This window comes from Pavona decussata, unplaced genomic scaffold, assembly GCF_977016875.1.
Source record: "Pavona decussata unplaced genomic scaffold, jaPavDecu1.1 SCAFFOLD_27, whole genome shotgun sequence".
Lineage (NCBI taxonomy): Eukaryota > Metazoa > Cnidaria > Anthozoa > Scleractinia > Agariciidae > Pavona > Pavona decussata.
In genome coordinates, this window is record NW_028145450.1 from 1,390,001 (window position 1) to 1,407,957 (window position 17,957).

A 17,957-nucleotide genomic window follows, 5' to 3' on the forward strand; every position below is an offset into this window, starting at 1 on the left:
TAAGAGAGTTCTTGATGTCATTCAGTCTTGTTCGAAACATTTCGTTTTTCTCTCTTCGCACACTCTGCTGTAGTGAACTAACAATGGCATCCTCTGGTGTTTCATGGGCTTGTGAAACAATTTTCTTGACTAGTGGCGCTGTGGTCTTCATAATAATAATAATTATAATAATAGTAATAATAATAATAATAATAATAATTATAATTATTATTATTATAATAATTACAATAATAGTAATAATAATAATAATAATAATAATAATAATAATAATAATAAATCATGGGAAGGGCTTTTAATCGTTTTTCTCGTGTTCAATCATCACCCTCCACAACACGTTGGAAGGAAGGGAGTTTTACAGTCAATCCACGTAACGCGACACCGGGTTTTTTTTTTTTTTTTTTTGAATGGAGAAATTTCCCTAGTTATTGACGGTTTAAAGCTGTGAATTTTTCTTTAAATTACAGTACTGAGTTTTTCAAGAATAACAATTGTTTCCTAAGTTGTTTTCCTAAATCTTTTTCGGAAAGATTTCTAGAGAAACGTTCAACATTCCATTCAAATGCCGGACATTACAAAGAAGAATTCCAACCTCGTTCCCAGGGCTTTTCCCTTCTCGTGGGGGCGGGCCCGCCCCCCACGAGAAGGGAAAAGCCCTGGGAACGAGGGTGAGAAGAATTCGAATGTTCATTTCATTCTCGGAAACACTGGTCACGCGTGACATTGATTGACTGTAACAAACGAATATGATCATGACAGGCGGCGGGGGTGTTTATAGTATAAAGTTCATGCACATTCTAGTTTACGACTTTTTGTTAATTCAAGAAAATATACTCGTACATTGTACGTTTTGCCTCATTTTGTTTCTTGGAAGAATACTGAAGGTAGTCAATTCACGGAACCAATGTCCGCCAGAATACGGGACTGCATCGAGTTTAGAGACTCTCCAGGCGCGTAGGAGGGGAGGTTGGAGGGGTTCGCACGAACCCCCTTTGAAGATCAATAATGGCGGAAGAAAAACTTTTAAATAAAGTTCCTGTGGTCGAAATACATTAACCAAAGGAAAAAAAAAAGAGATATAAACCCGTTTTTTAGGCCAGAGGTGGAAAATTATGGTCCAGGACGGACGAATTGTTGCTGATTCGTGTGCTTCGTCACTAAAAGCATGTGATCCCGACGACTTCCCCAACCTGTACATGCTCCTGAAAATTGCTGCCACCCTTCCAGTGACCTCTTGTGAATGTGAATGGTCCATAAGCACAATGAGGAGGTTGAACAACTACATGAGGTGTACCATGGGAGAGAGTAGGCTGTCCGCCCTGGCTCTAATGCATATCAAATATGATCTATGCCTGTCAATCTCGACGAGATAGTCAATTTGTTCGAAGGCCTACACCCGAGAATGATGCGGTTTACCTGCTTGATGTATGACTATCAGCAGATCGAATAGCTATCAGAACTTGACAGGGCGCGGAATGTACATTGAACTTTCTTGTTTAAGTTGAAACAATTATGCCGTCGAAATGATGTATATAGCTTAAAAAGCTGCTGTAAAACAAAGTTGTGATTTGCCTAAAATGGGTCTCAAAATGCAGGAAATGAGGTTTCTGGGAATCTAGATTTTCAAAAATTGCCGGGGGAGCATGCCCCCGTACCCCCTAGTAAGAGCGCCTCCGCCGCGCTCGGCAAGATTTGGGGCTCAACGAGCACCCCTCTCGAAACCTTAGCTACGCGCCTGGAGACTTTACTTTTTTATAGGCTTTAATCCTTATTTGACCCACAAATGACCTGTGATGTTAAATCCAAGGCTCTATCAAATCTTCCAAACGCGCTACAAATACTTGGGAGTAGCGCAGGCTTTTAAAAACCAAATATGCTCTGAAAAAAACGTACTCGTATCAGCCAGATTCAAAAAGGCTAAAACGCGCGAGGGTGTTTTGCGTAGACTTGTCACTCTTCACCGGCTGAGATTCACGCATTAAAAAAAAACCTTCTTTTAGGTAAAATTTTTTTGTCTTGTCGTTTCCTGCAACACCAAACTCGGCGCTCAACTAAAAAAGAAATTTGTGCACCTTCTATATTCGACTGCGACTGTCTTGACCCTGAAATGTGACGCGGATCGTTTGCGGTCATGTCCCTGACAAATGAGCTCCACTGCATTTCATTTCCTTTATGGGTTTGTATGCGAACATCGAGATGTAGTAATGATGGAGGGCTGATGCAAATCGACGTTTGTGATAAAGAAAAAGAAAAGAAATAAAAAGACACAAAAAATAAATTACTAAATAAAATAAGAGCCCCCGACCCCGACCCCGACCCCGACCCCGACCCCGACCCCGACCCCGACCCCGACCCCGACCCCGACCCCGACCCCGACCCCGACCCCGACCCCGACTACGACCCCGACCCCGACCCCGACCCCGGCCCCGGCCCCGGCCCCGGCCCCGGCCCCGGCCCCGGCCCCGGCCCCGACTCCGACCCCACGTTTTACTGACACCCGGTCACAAGGAATAAGTCCGGACCAGTTAGTGCGATCATACGCTAGCTGATTTTAGATGTCATAAGGTTGACTTGTGAATCGGGTGTACTCACGCTTCATTCACACGGCGAGTGACATCACCCGTGCGCCTGTCGTCTGATATAATAATAATCAGTGTATTATAACAAAGATACGCTATTTTTATTATCCGTTTCCAACCACTTGAACCGTTCGCGTTTCGCTTTGTTCAATCCAGCATCATGCCACCGAAAGAGAAAACGTGGAAGTCGGTCATGGCAACATTTATCGCGGCCTTGGGGCCAATGAGCTTTGGATATAACATGGCGTACTCATCGTCTGCCCTCGAAGATTTGGGAAACGATAACGCAGACTCCAATGTTCATTTAACTGTCAAAGAGGGTTCTTGGTTTTCGGTGAGTCGTCTTTTTTTAGTATTTCTTTACGCTTATATTTCCAGGTAGTGTGGTTTTACTACAACCGTGATTAAGAATAACGGATATACTGATGCGAATAGAGAGTAATATGGTAACACACTTCATAAATTCCTTAATCTTTCGCATGTATCTCGTTTTTCTTTGATTTTATTCTGAAGGCAGCTGACTATAAACGTTTTAAGGAATTAATGTTGTGAATTTGGGAATAATTCTGGGAACATTATTCAAGAAGAGAAGTTAATGTAAAACTTCAGAAAATTTTGCCAACAACAAAGGCACATGGAATATTTACAAGGAAAAATGTCTTAAATCTTGATTTACGTGGACCGAGGAATCTGGTAATCTCCAAAACGGATCACCTCTGAAAGAGAGACTCTCTAAAATGAAAAATCATCGGGACAAAACAGGTTTGGCTTGAAGTCAGAGAGAATGACATGTACTTGTTATAGATTTTGGTCATGCGATCAGTATAAAATTAGTCGTTATGAATGATTATATAAAAGGCGACACATAACAGAAATAAATTTCACATAACGTCGTCGCCAAAATCCTTTGGTGACAGATCTTTCGTATGAAAGAAATGTGATGGTATATTTTAAGCCTGTTGAATAAACGAGAACGATGTATTTTTTTTCAGTGAGTGACACAGGGCATACTCGGAAAAAAAGGAAATGGGAGTTCTCCCGGAAGGAGTCGAACCTTAAACCTTATTTACGATTACAACATGATTACAAGCCGAGACAACTAAGGATATTAAATTACCTTAGTGATAAAAAAAATCCGAGTTCCCATGACATGAAGTTAGTTTAATGGCCTTAATAGCTCCCAGTAGTATCCTTAAGCTCAGTGATAGAGCATCCGAACTAAAATAATGGACAGAAAAAAAAAAAGAAAAATACAATTAACCCTCCCCCACCACGCTTTTCACAAAATCAATGATGAATTCGCACGCAAAGCAAAACGTCCCATTTTTCAATCATTGAAGAGTGGGGGGGGGGGGGGGGGGAGGTTGTGGTCTTAAATTTTTCATTTAATTTGTCCAAGATTGTAGTAATCGGAAAGGGTATAGGTTGGATTCCTGGTAAGCTGGTAAGGCTGCTGTTCACTTTGTGTTACTCTGCTGAGGCAAGCGCGAGGCGAGCGCGGAGTGCGAAGCCGTCGTGCGTGACTCGCGCTCCACGCTTGCCTCGAACTTGCCTCCGCTCGCCTGAAAAACGCAAAAAAAAAAATCACTCCTGTTTTGCAGGCTTAAGTCTGAAGAGTAATAATGGTAGAACTCGACGAGATCTCTCTCTCACGTGATTATAACCAGTTCGGCGCTATGCGTCTCTTTATCATGTCTTGTAGCTTTCTCGTGGAATAATCAGCAAGTTTCGTTTAAATTTATTTCTCTTGCAATTTCTGCATGTTTCTATCCCGGTGATTTCTACGAGAAGTTTGAAAAATCATCGCGCTGTTTAAATTATTGGAATATCATATTATCCTTCGGTGATATAACTGAGATTTCCTATTAAACCCCGTGTTTACCTTTATGTAAATACCAAAATCCCACGAGTTCACGAGTGAACAGTTTTCTGATCGCTCCTCATGTGACTAGCATGCATATGTGCTGTCGTCGAATTTCCCCAGCCGCTTCATGCAGTTGCGGTTGCCCACGCGACTGCGTGGGAGGCTACCGAACAGCCGGCTATTTTGAAGTTAAACGGGGAAGTATCACGCAAATTTGCTGTCATTTCAAAACCCAAAAATGTTTGTCTGTCAGCAGAAACTAAGAAATAATAGTCAAGTTTGTTATAAATTATCACCCCAGTGCAATAAAACTCCTGAAAACTGTAGATAAGTGCCTCTGGCCAGAGACAGAGTGGCGGCATGGATTGAAAAATGTTAGGCTAATGTTTTTCAAGTTCTCGCATTTTTGTTTCCAAAATGCACTTGAACAGATCACACGAGTTGTTCCTTTAATGAATTGAGTAGATTTTTTTTTCTTTCGTCATCCTAGAATTATTTGGCAGCTGATTGAAGGTCTTATTTCATAATTTTTAAAAAAAGATATCAAAAGCCCCATGATACTTCCCCTTAAGGTCATTACGTGCGGTCACCTAAATCAAGGCTGCCAATATTTCAACTACGTGAAGTCTTCTTCAGGGCCAGAGCTATAATCATGAACAGACGAGAGAAAATTACGGTTCTAAGCATTTAAATGTGAAAGTAAATAAATACAGCATACATGACATAAATGTATATAATGCCCTACTCGGTATACATGAACACGTACAAGATTATATCAAAACAGAAGGCAGGGAAAGATTAAAAACAACTGAAAAAGATACATGATTAAAATTAAGTTCATTCTGCTTGTTCAGATCATCTGGGTACAAGGTATTACTTCTCTCTATAAGGCAAGCTTCCGACGGGACGCGTTTAAAATCTCGATTGCAGTTCGACTCACATGATTTGCGAAAAGGTCGCATGAGTACTAGTGTGGTCACTTCCTCTCGGCCCATGTCATTGCCTGCAGCTGATGGTCACTTGTAATTTGAGCTTTAAAGTTGACCATTTACCCAAAAATTACGGAAATTTCGGGTGAGAATTCCGTCCGGGCATAACGCGTTCCATTTATCCCAAGAAACTATTATTTCGGTTGAGACATATTTGGCACGGCTACATCCACATCGATAACTTGCAAGATCTAATAGTAATAATAATAATAATAATAATAATAATAATAATAATAATAATAATAATATTAATAAAAGTAAAATTAAATTTAAAAAAAAATAGGGAATGATGCAAGAAACGCAAATGGAACTCGAATTTCCGTTCGGAACATCCCAACCCACCGGAGAAAACGAGACTACCTATTCAAAAGTTCCGTTTCTCCCGAAAACTTTCCACTGGGACGACCCAAGAAGTGCGTGTTCTCTTCATTTTCCAACTGGAATGTTTTTTAATGATAAACAACCACTACCTCTTTGAGTTTTTGCTTGGGTCGTTAGCTCCTGGTTTTACGCAATCGTTAGTCCTGAATAACGAGGAATGAGTGATGACTTCCGCAAAGGTGATCAAGCACCCGGGGGAGAGGGGCTCCCATATAAAAGTAACGGGGGTGATCATCGGAAATTCTGAAAAGAACCCCGAAAAGGTACCAGAATTCTGTTTTGTGGGCGTGGTCCGAACAAATATTTTTACTCCTAAGCCTTGTACCAAATCAGTTGACTGACTCATATATTTCGGCTCAGTACCCTAAAAGGTACCACCATACTATACGGAAGTCATTTCAGTTTTTATCACTTAATGGGTACCAAACCACGTATTTCAACCCCTAAAAGGCACGATGATCGCCCCCGTCGCTTTTATATGCGAGTCCACCAACCCTCCCCCCCCCCCCCTCCCCGATCAAACAACATACATTGTTTGATTACGCAACTTGATTTCGGCTGTTTTCACCAGCTTTATCTAGCACCTAACCACTCAACATAAGTAGCTGTATTTTTCCACATTCCATGCATCTCAGTGAGGATCACAGCCAAGCTAGAGAGGATGCTACAACTATATCGTTCACACGGAATTATTTTGCAATATTTTGTACATTTTCCCCGAGAAATCTAGCAGTTGGAAACTAATAAACTCTGTAATGCTAATTTATGAAAATTTGCAGAAAATACTTCTCTATGGGATTATCGTTGTGGAATATTTTTGTGCAAAATGTTGCTTTAGACCAAGAGCCCTGCGAAATGCACGAAGTCCATTCCTCATTCCCGCATTTCCAGGACAGTGACGGTCAGTATTTCCCAGGGGGCGTCTCTGCCGTAGTATTTTCACGTGATTATCCAAATTGCTCCCAAATATTTCCTGTTTCGTAACCGTTCTGAAATGTTCGTGAGGTGAAGAGAAGCTTCTATCTAAATTGAGCAACGCAGCTAATTAATAGGCCCGCACAATGGCAAATTCGGAGCTGGACGAAGAGTATCGCCGTTCGCACTCAATTCAAGATATGGCCAGGATAGAAAAAAAATGTACGGCGATTCTTGCGACTTTCTTTGCCGCTTTTGGTGCGCTTAGTTTTGGCTACTCGCTGGGGTATTCATCATCAGCCTTGGTGGATTTGAAAAACTCGACTGATCGTCACCTTCATTTCACAACAGAGCAGGGGTCGTGGTTTGCGGTAAGTTATTGCCCCCATTTTTCTTATGGAAATTGTCTTTCGTTCCTTAGTTTAGTTTAAGGCGCGCTTTCAGGGGTTCACACGTTGTCAGGAAATTGACGAAAATTTTCAACAAGCTTAAAAGTTTTCGAGCAGACGTATTCTTCAAAGCAGCAATCAACAGGCCAACTCGAATACGCTATTATTAAACCAACATTATAGCAAGTGCTTTAATCTTCCTCTTTTAAACGGCATGTCATATCAAGGACGCGCAAGATCAGGATCAAGTATTCCTCGAGTGTCTTGAACTCTCGATCTCCAGTTTCGGTAAATAGACCCTTGCACCTTTTTAAACTTTTGACATGGACCAGTTAGCGAAAATCCATCGGAACGGCTGGAAAGAACGCCCTAAAATCAGTAAAGTTGCCAAGTTTGAGAGTGATGGTGTCGTACGTGTAAACCGGGAGATTGTTACATTGAGAATGTTTTGCTGTGAGGAAAGTCCTTTTGAAAGAAAATCTGACAAAGTGTCAATTTTATTTTTCTAGAGATTGGTGAAAAATGCGGGAATAAACAAAATCATCCCACAAAAATTGATTGATTCGTTATTTACTTGTTTTCCCAATTTCGCCTACAAGTTGTCTAGATTGAGTAGTTTTAATCCCTAAAGTTTTGTCATAAAGAATTACAGTGCAACGAACTCAACCGGGGCCACGTTTACAACAAAGTAGTCTGGCTTTGGTTGCTTGTAAACCAATCAAAAATGAGAACATTGCTTTAAATTTTAAAGCGTCGGTTTTTTCGGTGGCCCCGGTTGAGTTTGTTACACTGAGAGGCTATGCGCTGCCGTTGCTGTGGTAATAGTTGTTGAGCACTTTGGAACCCAATGAGAAAATTAACTTTAATCATATGTTGAAATGATGATGCCAGATTGTAATTTCAAAACTTCCACCCTAGTTAAGTCCAGAAAAACTGCTGTGAGCCTCCTTAAGAGGGAGGAGGAAGTGTTTTTTTGCGCACACTTGCTATAAGTATATAGTTTATTATGATCATACGGGTGAGCGTAGTCCTGAGAAGGACTATTTGAGGTGATGTTTCTCAGTTTGTCGAAACTATCATTAGTGTCATGTTTAGAGTTGACTCTGAAGACGACTTCTGCTCAGGTTGTTATAAGGTTAGTCAATGTCACCTCAAACAGTCCATCACAGGACTTCCACTCACCTCTTTGTGAAGAAGCTTTCTGGTTAAATGTTGATTGTTAGTATACAACTACTATTGTCTATCACAAATGCTGTTTCCTTATTGGCTACACTACTCACTATCTATTCTGTTGTAGATAGTGAGTAAAAGTTTATCCACGCGTGGCATGACCCATTTATTAAATCATTATTCAACCAAAAACAAGTTAAGTTTTGAACAACTAGTAGATTTATACTAAAACAGCTAGATTATTCGTTCTCGATTTCTATGTGTGATAGTTGATTTGCGCTTCACCCTCACCAACTATCACGCAATAGAAATTTCGAGCTCATAATTTAATTGCTAAATATTAAAACAATGAATAAAATAATTGGTGGGGAGTATATATATGTAGTTTCAATATTTTTTCCTTTCTTATTATTATAATTGTTCTTTGCAGTCCTTGGTTACCGTTGGTGCTATCTTTGGAAGTCTTATTGGTGGATGGACAGTAGACAAGTTGGGTCGGAAGGGGACCATCATAGCATGCGTCGTACCTTTTGAGCTGGGCTGGCTTCTCATTTGCTTTGCAAAGAACCATTCCATGCTGTATGCTGGTCGGATCATCACAGGTTTAGCGTGTGGAATGGTATCGCTTGCAGTACCAGTAAGTTGCTATGTCGCTTATTATTCAGTATTTTTTGAAAGAGCTTAATGAGATTTTGGAATCAAAGGAACCCAAACAATAAACGGTTCTGAATCAGTTTTGTTTAAAGTGACGTGACCAGTTTTCTGAAACTTTGCCTCCAGATGGCTGGGATGGGCCACTTTGAGGTTGAGCAGGGGACTGGGTCAAGTTGCAGATTTTATGTAATTTATAAATTGACCCTACCATACAAAAGACCACTTTAGGACTAGGCATTTGACCGAGTTTGGTGTTGTTAAGGTGAATAGCAAACGAGGTATGGACTTTGAAACATGGTTCCAAATCCATACAACTCAGGGCTGCAAATAACGGCCGGTCAGCAGACAATGTGCGGTCAAAATTGGGTTTTGACGAGTCAAATCCTTGGATTGCTGGACATCTTGTCTGGTCTTTTACCGAACCGTTCAGAGAAATTTTAATTTTTAACTATTTGATTATCATGACTCGGGACAACATTCATGTTTCCGAAAGAAAAAAAAAAGCTAAATAAATATAACACTAGACAAATAAGTGGTCAAGAAATTCCCGGTAGTCGCAAATTTCCACAATGCCATCAAGTCCTGTCGTGACCTCAAATCATCGTGTCTTCCGTTATTTTATTTACTTCAAGTGTTCCCAATTAGTAAAGGGTTTTACCTTTGGCTAGATACCATGATTGACTCTTAAATGAAGTGATTGATTGTTTGATTAATTGAATGATCGGAAAGCACCTTCACGAAGAATAATCTCGCTGCACCGAGAATAATACTCCACATAGCATTTGTTGCAAAGTGCGAAAAGCGAACGAAGAATAATCTTGCTGCACCGAGAATACTCCACATAGCATTTGTTGCAAAGTGGGAAAAGCAAACAAAAGCCCCAAAGGTGAAAAGAACAAACCATTCGTCACTTCCGGCACACCTTGCGTAATATGCTTGGCTACTCAGTTTTCTGGTGATTTCATCACTTGATGCAACTCAAAAATGGAGCATATAATACAAAATGTGGAAGAATAAGGTTGTCTTTAAGGGATTCTAAATGGAAGAAAGTCAGCGAGTGCAACAATTGTACTTGGAATAAGATGCCATGTGTTTAAGGTTACCGTATACCTTCAGAGGTGTCTCGCGTCCAAGCGATGAAGCGGCAATGTAGAGCGTCCAGTTTAAACTGTAGCTACCTTAACCCATATATCAAATTAAAGCTTGTAGAGCTGGCTATCAAGCTATACCAAGAATTATGAAATAAAATAAATTGCCGAATGTTTAGCACTGTTTTCCTGAATCAATGTTTTTTTTCTTGGAGGAGACACTTTAAAGAGCTAAAACTCAAAGGGAATTTGTTTGTTTGTTTTCAAATTTAGACAGTAGCTAGTTTAACATATAAACAACAAAAAGGTGTCCACGAATTTTTTCTTTCGAAGTACTTTTTCTCTGAGAGCAATTTTTGTACGATCACTTCACATTTTTTTTTGATCCTATTTCGAAAATGTTCTGTAACTTTTCACTGCGATTGAATATGGCAAAATGCAGACAACTTTTTTAGCGCTTTGGGTCTGGAAACTGAGGAGCAAATTAAATTAGCAAAAAATAAAATTTGCTTTAATAATAATAACAACAATGATAATAATAATAATAATAATAATAATAATAATACTTTATCAATCTGATCATTTTAAACATCGATACCATGCTTTTCAGACTGGTAGCTTTCAAAAGATGATTCTGATGCTCACATCTAGAGGTCATGAAAAATTTGGCAATTCACTTTATTTTAACATTTTTGGTATAGTTTCATAGCCAGCTTGATAAGCTTTAATTTGATATAAGGGTTAAGGTATCTACACCTTAAACTGGACGCACTACATCGCTTGGACGCGAGACACCTCTAAAGGTATACGGTAACCTTAATATTAATTACATACAGTGCTACAGAATTTCGAAACCCTAAGACGATATGAATTACAGTTAAGTGCTTCTTGTTTATGTTTACATTTCAGTTAACTTCTTTTTTCAAATTATTTAAGAGATTGATTGAACCCTTCAGCTTTCATATATTCTGCACATTTTCCATAAAGTTCAGTTGTAGAAATGATGTGGCGATTGCCAAAGTGTTATATTTAATTATAAATGATTTTGCCAGATGTAAAGTAAAATGGACAATTGCAGTTGTATCTTGCATAACCGTTCCACGTACTGAATGCGAGGCTACTTCTGCAAATATGGAGTCGTATATTAAAACTATTAACTTGTAATTTTTATTGCCAAACCGACTTGGATTCAGTTGTTTTTAATTATAAAAGGATTACTGTGCAATCTGGGTTCACTATCGCAAGAGTTACAACTGTTAAAATTTGACCGGCCAAAAACAGGTAGTGTCCGAGCAAAAACATGTTTAACCGGACAATGTGACTAGCGCCTGCCCGTTAGTTATTTGCAGCCCTGCAAATGTCTCTAATTTTGAGACGGCATCCCCCAAAAACATACAAATGCTTAAAAAGTTGCTCATTCTTGTTACCCCTTTAAAATACTGTCATATAGCTACCATTTCAAAGAAACTGAGTCGAAAATTACGATGTTTATCAATTTGTAAAAATTTCGATGTTTATCAATTTGTAAGTATATCACAGAAATGAGAAAAGTTTTGAGAGTTTATATGGTTTTGGGGTCGACAGCATCTCAAAATTAGAGACATTTGTATGGATTTGGAACCATGTTTCAAGGTCCATAACTTGGTTGTTATTCAACTACATGTAAACAGTACCAAACTTCGTCAAATGACTAATCTTAAAGTGGTCTTTCATATGGTGGTGTCAATTTATAAAGATACAATTTGAAACTCAACCCAGTCCTCTTCTCGACCTTGAAGTGGCCACAAAATGGATTACAACTTCCTTCCTGTAACAATGTTAAAAACTAGTTCAGACTTTCTTTTTGCAACTGCTTAATTGAGTTGCGTTAACTATACAACTGCAGCAGTCTCTCCTTTATTAGATCTTTCATATCTGCAGTTCAATCTTTGTCTTCTGTGGGATTTAAGGGCCCTCAGATTTTAGCATGTTTATGCCCTAACCCATCGTGATTCATCTATGATTACTTGTCTTACTAGGTATACATTGCAGAGATCGTTCCTGCCCGACTGCGTGGTGCACTAGGTTCTGTGAACCAGCTGGCAGTAACCATGGGCCTGTTGCTGTCTTATTTGGTGGGTGCTTTTGTCCATTGGAGGTGGCTTGCCCTCGTTGGTGGAATTCCTCCAGCCCTGCTTGTCATCCTTATGTATTCCATGCCAGAGACCCCGCGCTGGTCGCTTGGGAAGAATAAACGAACTGAAGCATTAAGAGCCCTCCAGTGGTTAAGAGGTCCTGATGCTGATGTTGAAGATGAGTGCTACACTATTGAGGCAACTCTAGGTAACCATAGATTATTTGCAGTTTAATTAACAATAGTTATTATAATCCATTCTACTTTTCCTACACCATCCCTCCCCCCCCCCCCCCCCCCACCTTACTCCTTTAAAATGTGTTGTTGGTACTGCAATTTCACTGGTTGGGCATAGGGCTGCCCTACTGTAAAATTCTCTCCAATATTAAGACCCACCTTCCCAAAATTATTCCCGCATAGTGTTCTTTGAATGAATTCACCCCTTTGTTTGTGTTCCGAATGTTATGGTCATCAGGTTGGCTGGGGTACACATTGACTACTGAATTGACCTATATAGGTATTATAACCTTGACTTGCAAGAGAGTTGATCATTGCACATTTTCTTTGTCATTTTTTGCAGATCGCAATGAGAGCCCTACACTGCGCGATTGGTTGTCACCAGTAATATATAAACCACTGGTAATTAGCATCGGATTAATGATTTTCCAACAGTTTAGTGGAGTCAATGCAGTTCTCTTCAATGCTGCAGGCATCTTTGCAGTCGCAGGTTTTAAAGATAGCAAACTTGTGTCCATCTCAGTAGGCCTCATCCAGTTTGTCGGCACAGCTCTGGCCATTCTAGTTGTGGACAGAGCAGGACGACGCATCCTCCTGTTGACAATGGCGATTGGCATGTGTATTCCCCTCGTTGGCCTTGGTGTTTACTTTGAAATCTACATACCAAAGAATGAGACCTCGTCAAGTGATGCAGTCTCTTTAGTGGGTTCCATAAGTCATTCTGTAGAAGCGTCAAAGATCTCCTGGTTATCAATCCTGTGTATAGTGTTGTTCAACCTTGCTTTTTCACTAGCATGGGGACCAGTTCCATGGCTTGTGATGTCCGAAATATTCCCCCTGCGGGCAAGAGGTCCAGCCAGCAGTTTGGCAACCCTATCCAACTGGCTTTTTGCTTTTATAGTGACCAAGACATTTGATTCTTTGCAGGAATCATTGACCGCTCAAGGAGCATATTGGTTCTTTGGGGGATGGTGCTTTTTGGGGTTTGTTTTTGTTTTCTTCCTTATGCCAGAGACCAAGGGGAAAACTTTAGAAGAGATTGAGGCTATGTTTGACAAGGGTAGACGTTCATATCAGCCAATTGACTGAGACAGTTTAACAACATGGCAAGTTGACTGCCATCATTCCTGCAAGTCACTTCCAGTAATCTATTATTAGGGAAAATAAAAACTTTTGCTGCTCGATAGCTTCCATTTGAAGGATAAAAATGGTTACAACTTTGGATTTCATTCCCAGACTCAGGATTCAGCAACACGTCAGCTTTACTGTAATTCCATTCATGTGAGCGAAAAAACAAACATCTTGCTTAAGTTAATAATTTGTTGCCTAAAAGCTTTTACTTGACTGGTCACATGGATATTGCCTAGTGGAGAGCTGGCTAGCGGCAATACACAAAATAATGAGGTTAAGGGTGTTTTCCATTTGCCAGAACTGGTTGGCAAGACTGGCCAGTCTGTAAATTGATAGCCTGCGTGCAGATGTCTTGTATTTCTTCCTACGTCGTAAAACTGACGTCTGCGCCATCGCAGTTTTAATCATGTTCCGGTATCCTGCTGTTCACGATTTTATTTCACATAAATTATCATAATAAAAACGTTGGAAGGCAGACTTTCATTGTCATTTTCGACAATCTTTTTCCTTTTTTGGACCAGTAGCCCTACCTTCGAAGCTTCAACACAGTACACGTTGTAAATTTCCTCCTCGGCATGTCTCAAGTTGTTGATGAGAGCATGTCGCTTTCGCAGCTTTCCGACAAAAGGTTCTGCATATATATGGTGATGCATGGGTCACAGCAAAGTCGAGCGATGCAATTTCGTCGGTAACCTTAAATACACCACGTCCTTCAACGAGATTTTGATCGTTGTGCTTTGTAATGGGCAAAAAACGTAACACACACACATCGAGCACATTTGGCCACCATGTTTTTCGCACAAAAATTACGCGAGCATAATTATTCTTAATTATTCATTGAATGACCAATCAGAGTAGACCAAACATTTCACGAACAAAGGACATTTGTTTGGCATCCAATCAGAGTGCGGTCCACGGATCCTTGAGAAACAACAGGATACCGGAACACGATTTAAAACTGCCATATATGGCGCAGACGTCCGTTTTTCGACATAGGAAGAAATACGAGACGTCTGCACGCAGGCTATAAATTGAATGCGCCTTTTTGAAGGGACAGTGCTTTAAAATCTTGAAAAATAATTACTCTGAAAATGGCACATGCTATTTTGAAGAAATTCAAAGGACTAGGGAAAAATTTATCCCTCAAATAATTTGAAGGATAAATTTTTCCGTTTATGAACTGTCCAGTCTGGACAGGCAGCCCTTAAAATGGAAAGCGCCCCAAGTTTAAAGGTGCACTGTCCACAAGAGGTGGTTTATTAATGAGCTTGCTGAGGGTTTTGTTAGGTTAACTTCCCTATAGAGTCCTAAAGTGTTACATCACAAATATTTGAATTTTTGAAATTATTGGATTTGTTAGTATATTCAGAAAGAGCATGATGAAAAATGCCTACTTTCCAAAACTCAGCATGTCTTATTGCAATTTGGGGCAAGATATTAGCTCTGTTATGCCGTGATGACTCCATTCAAATCCTTCTAATCTTGTCTTAGTTTTTAACGTTAGGAACTGAGACAAAATTATAAGGATTTGTATGGAGTCACCAGGGCATAACAGAGCTAATATCTCGCCCCCAAATTGCAATAAGATGCTGGAAAGTAGGCTTTTTTGCATCATGTTCTTTCCGAATATACTAAGAAATACCATAATTTCATAAATTTGGTTTTTATGACGTCATCACTTTAGGACTGTATGGTCACAGTTTAGGATTTTATCCAGACTCCAAGGTGCACGTTGTCTGCAGCTGATGTTTTGAGTCTTAGCCCTTTGTAATTTACTTTGTTGAAGGGCCAATGTGCAGTTCCATACCCACCTCATGGAAAGTCATCAGAAATTCCTGGGGGGAGGGGGGTCTTAAAAAGTCCAAATTTTAGAAGCAAAGTATGAAGCTAAACTGGAATTTCCTGAGGGGAGCAGGGGTGTAAAACAGAAAACTTTCGTGGGGGGGGGGGGGAGTATGGGTATTGTCTGAAACTGCACAATGCTCAAAAAGTCAGCACTCAAATCTCTTTACAGTGGTCCAGTTACCTCTGTTGATAAAACCATGCATTGATCTCTTCCCTCTCACCGACGCAGCACCAAAGTTGCTTTAGAAACTAACCCCCCTTACGCTTTCATTTTGGCCATGGATACACCAAAAGATTTTGTACACAAGTCTTTTTTTAACTAGGAAGCATCTTGTACAGTATAATAAATGCCACCACAGAAAAGCACAGTTGAAGCCCCCTTTACACTCAGACATCAGTGTTAAGGACATCTTGTTATTGCAGACAGTTTTTATTCGATTTGGTTCTGTGCACCTCGTTTTCCTCGAAGAGTAATCAATTCAATATGGACACCCTCCCCTCAAACAGCGTCAGTAACAATGGGGTGCAACTGTGCACTTTAGGATTCCATCCACAGATTTATCACCACAGCAAAGTATGGCGCAGTAGCTTTCCTTGGAATGTCCAAACCCTAAGACTTCAGTCTCAGGTTCAAGAACTCTGAAAAATACTGTTAGTTACTACTGAGCATGAACAAGTGACCAATAACAATATTGACCTGTTTGGGTATGCAGAAACAGTACGTTTTGTCAACAATTATTTTATATCTGCCTCACTGTCACATGACAGCTTTGCTGTTCAAGTAAATTGAATGAAACTGCTTAATAATCAGTTGCCTAAGGTAAAATCTTCCTTGTGTTCAAACAAACACTTTACCCATTGGAAACAAGTTTGTAAAACAACCTTTTCCAGTCAGTAACTCGTTGCGATAAATCTTAATATAACTTGTGTCTATTGCCTAGAGGAGTAGTTATGCGTGCGAAAGTTTGCTTAATGTTAATGGAAATGTACCCTTTAAGCCTCAACATGTATATTCTCCTCCCTGTCCTTCATATATTTCTTATGCTACTAGTTGGGAGATTTTGTCTAAGAATCAAGGCATTTCATCATTGGTGATTACTTCTTTTTTCGCAATGTTTAATAAATCATACCTGGATATTGTAAAGAGAAATTGTGTCTTGGGCACCATTGGGGCTTAAAAGGGTTAAAATGTAATTTTGAAAAAAAAAATGCAACACTTCCTAGTTTTGAAGACATGTTTTGGACATTTACAACAGCCGTCATCAGTTATGACAACAATATGAAATAAAATATACAACACTTAACGAAGGAATTCAAATGAATTGATTATTCTGTACCTTACTTCCTGGGGGGGGGGGGGGTCCTTTTATATGAAAGGGGCAGGGATGCTTGTCATCTCGCTTAGGGGTGTAAATCTCAGATGTTGGTCTCACTTAGGGTGTTCTGGGTGAAACGCCATTATATTTAGCCATGAAGGTCTCGTTTAGGGTTGCACGCAAAAAGTTACTGTAGTTTTTATTTGTCTGTGTTTTAAGATGGTCTCTTTTAAGGGGTCAAAAAAGTTTGGGCCATGCCCAGATTGGTCTCCTTTAGGTGTTTAATTTAAAACTTCTGACAAGCATCCCCACTCCTTTCATACGAGATTCCCCCCTTCCTCCCCCTGGCTTACTTCATAACTGACGATGGCTGTGTTAATGGCCAAAACATGTCTTCAAAACTAAAAAGTGTTGTTTCTTTTCAAAATTATAACTTATTTCCAGCTATCAAGACCGTATGGAAATGTTTGCAGATGACAAATCATGCCATATTTAGACTGTATAAGAATTATGGAACAGACCTGCCTCTAAGAAGTCTGGCAGTTCCTGTTGGCCTTTTGCCATTCAATTTTTGTATTTATTACCTTACTGAATTGTGTTACTTGTATATTTCTCTTTTTATTTGAGTGTAACTTCATGTACCGTGTAATAATATAATTATAAGCATTGTATTCTTCGTGGCGAACAATAAATAAATAGTCTATATATTCAGTTCAGAGCCCTTGCTCATTAACAACACTCCAGTTCGAACTGGAATCTGGAAATGTTGGTTTGTGAGGAGAGGGGTAAACCTGAGTACTGGGATTAAAACCTCATGGAGCTCAAGCAAGGACAAGAGTCAACAACAAAATCAACCCACATTAGCTTTAGACAACTCTGGGAACCGAACCCGAGCACTCTCGCCGCTGTTCCCTTCCTGTTTCCATAAATCCTGCTAACTTTCTTTATTTCTCCAACCAGTTTTGTCGGATTACACAGACTTTAATACTACAGCGATAAACAAAGCAGCATAAAGGAACTCATTTTATACCGAATGTTTATGTTCCAGTGAGGGTGTCAAGCAACAAAACAACTCTCATGAATTTCAGGAATTTTACGACCAAATTTCAGCATTGCAAAATGTGCAGTTTCAGAAAATATCCATACTCCACTCCATGGAAGATTATCGGAAATTCCTAAGGGGAGGGGGCTCTTAAAAGTCAAAATTTTAGAAGCAAAGTATGAAGCTAAACTGGAATTTCCTGCGGGGAGTGGGGGGGGGGGCAAAACCCCAAAAAACCTTTCATGGG

General features: G+C 39.8%; 2 protein-coding genes across 3 annotated transcripts in view; one reads left to right on the plus strand and one right to left on the minus strand.

The window, feature by feature from the left end:
- LOC146485251 (uncharacterized) overlaps positions 1–151 on the minus strand; it is a 1,648-nt gene extending 1,497 nt beyond the window's left edge. The window contains exon 1 of the mRNA XM_085103715.1: positions 1–151. This exon is cut by the window's left edge and continues 186 nt beyond it. Coding sequence (XP_084959841.1) covers positions 1–151 — 151 coding nt within the window.
- Positions 152–2,651: 2,500 nt separating this feature from the next.
- On the plus strand, positions 2,652–17,379 carry LOC146485252 (solute carrier family 2, facilitated glucose transporter member 8-like). Of its 2 annotated transcripts, none has more exons than XM_085103666.1 (4): positions 2,652–2,910; positions 8,715–8,921; positions 12,045–12,348; positions 12,720–17,379. In XM_085103666.1, the coding sequence occupies exons 1-4, from the start codon at positions 2,737–2,739 to the stop codon at positions 13,463–13,465; spliced, it is 1,431 nt and encodes a 476-aa protein (XP_084959792.1). In that variant the 5' UTR covers positions 2,652–2,736; the 3' UTR covers positions 13,466–17,379. The 2 variants fall into 2 exon arrangements, with proteins under 2 accessions (XP_084959792.1, XP_084959791.1); XM_085103665.1 differs by lacking the exon at positions 2,652–2,910 and adding an exon at positions 6,766–7,096.
- Positions 17,380–17,957: the final 578 nt, after the last annotated feature.

What these genes read in the sequence shown, in the direction of transcription:
- LOC146485252 (XM_085103665.1), top strand. Translation starts at nt 6,872, where the DNA reads ATGGCAAATTCGGAGCTGGACGAAGAGTATCGCCGTTCGCACTCAATT. An exon ending in TGGTATCGCTTGCAGTACCA is followed by an intron (nt 8,922 to 12,044) that starts GTAAGTTGCTAT and finishes TTGTCTTACTAG; the next exon opens with GTATACATTGCAGAGATCGT. An exon ending in CACTATTGAGGCAACTCTAG is followed by an intron (nt 12,349 to 12,719) that starts GTAACCATAGAT and finishes CATTTTTTGCAG; the next exon opens with ATCGCAATGAGAGCCCTACA.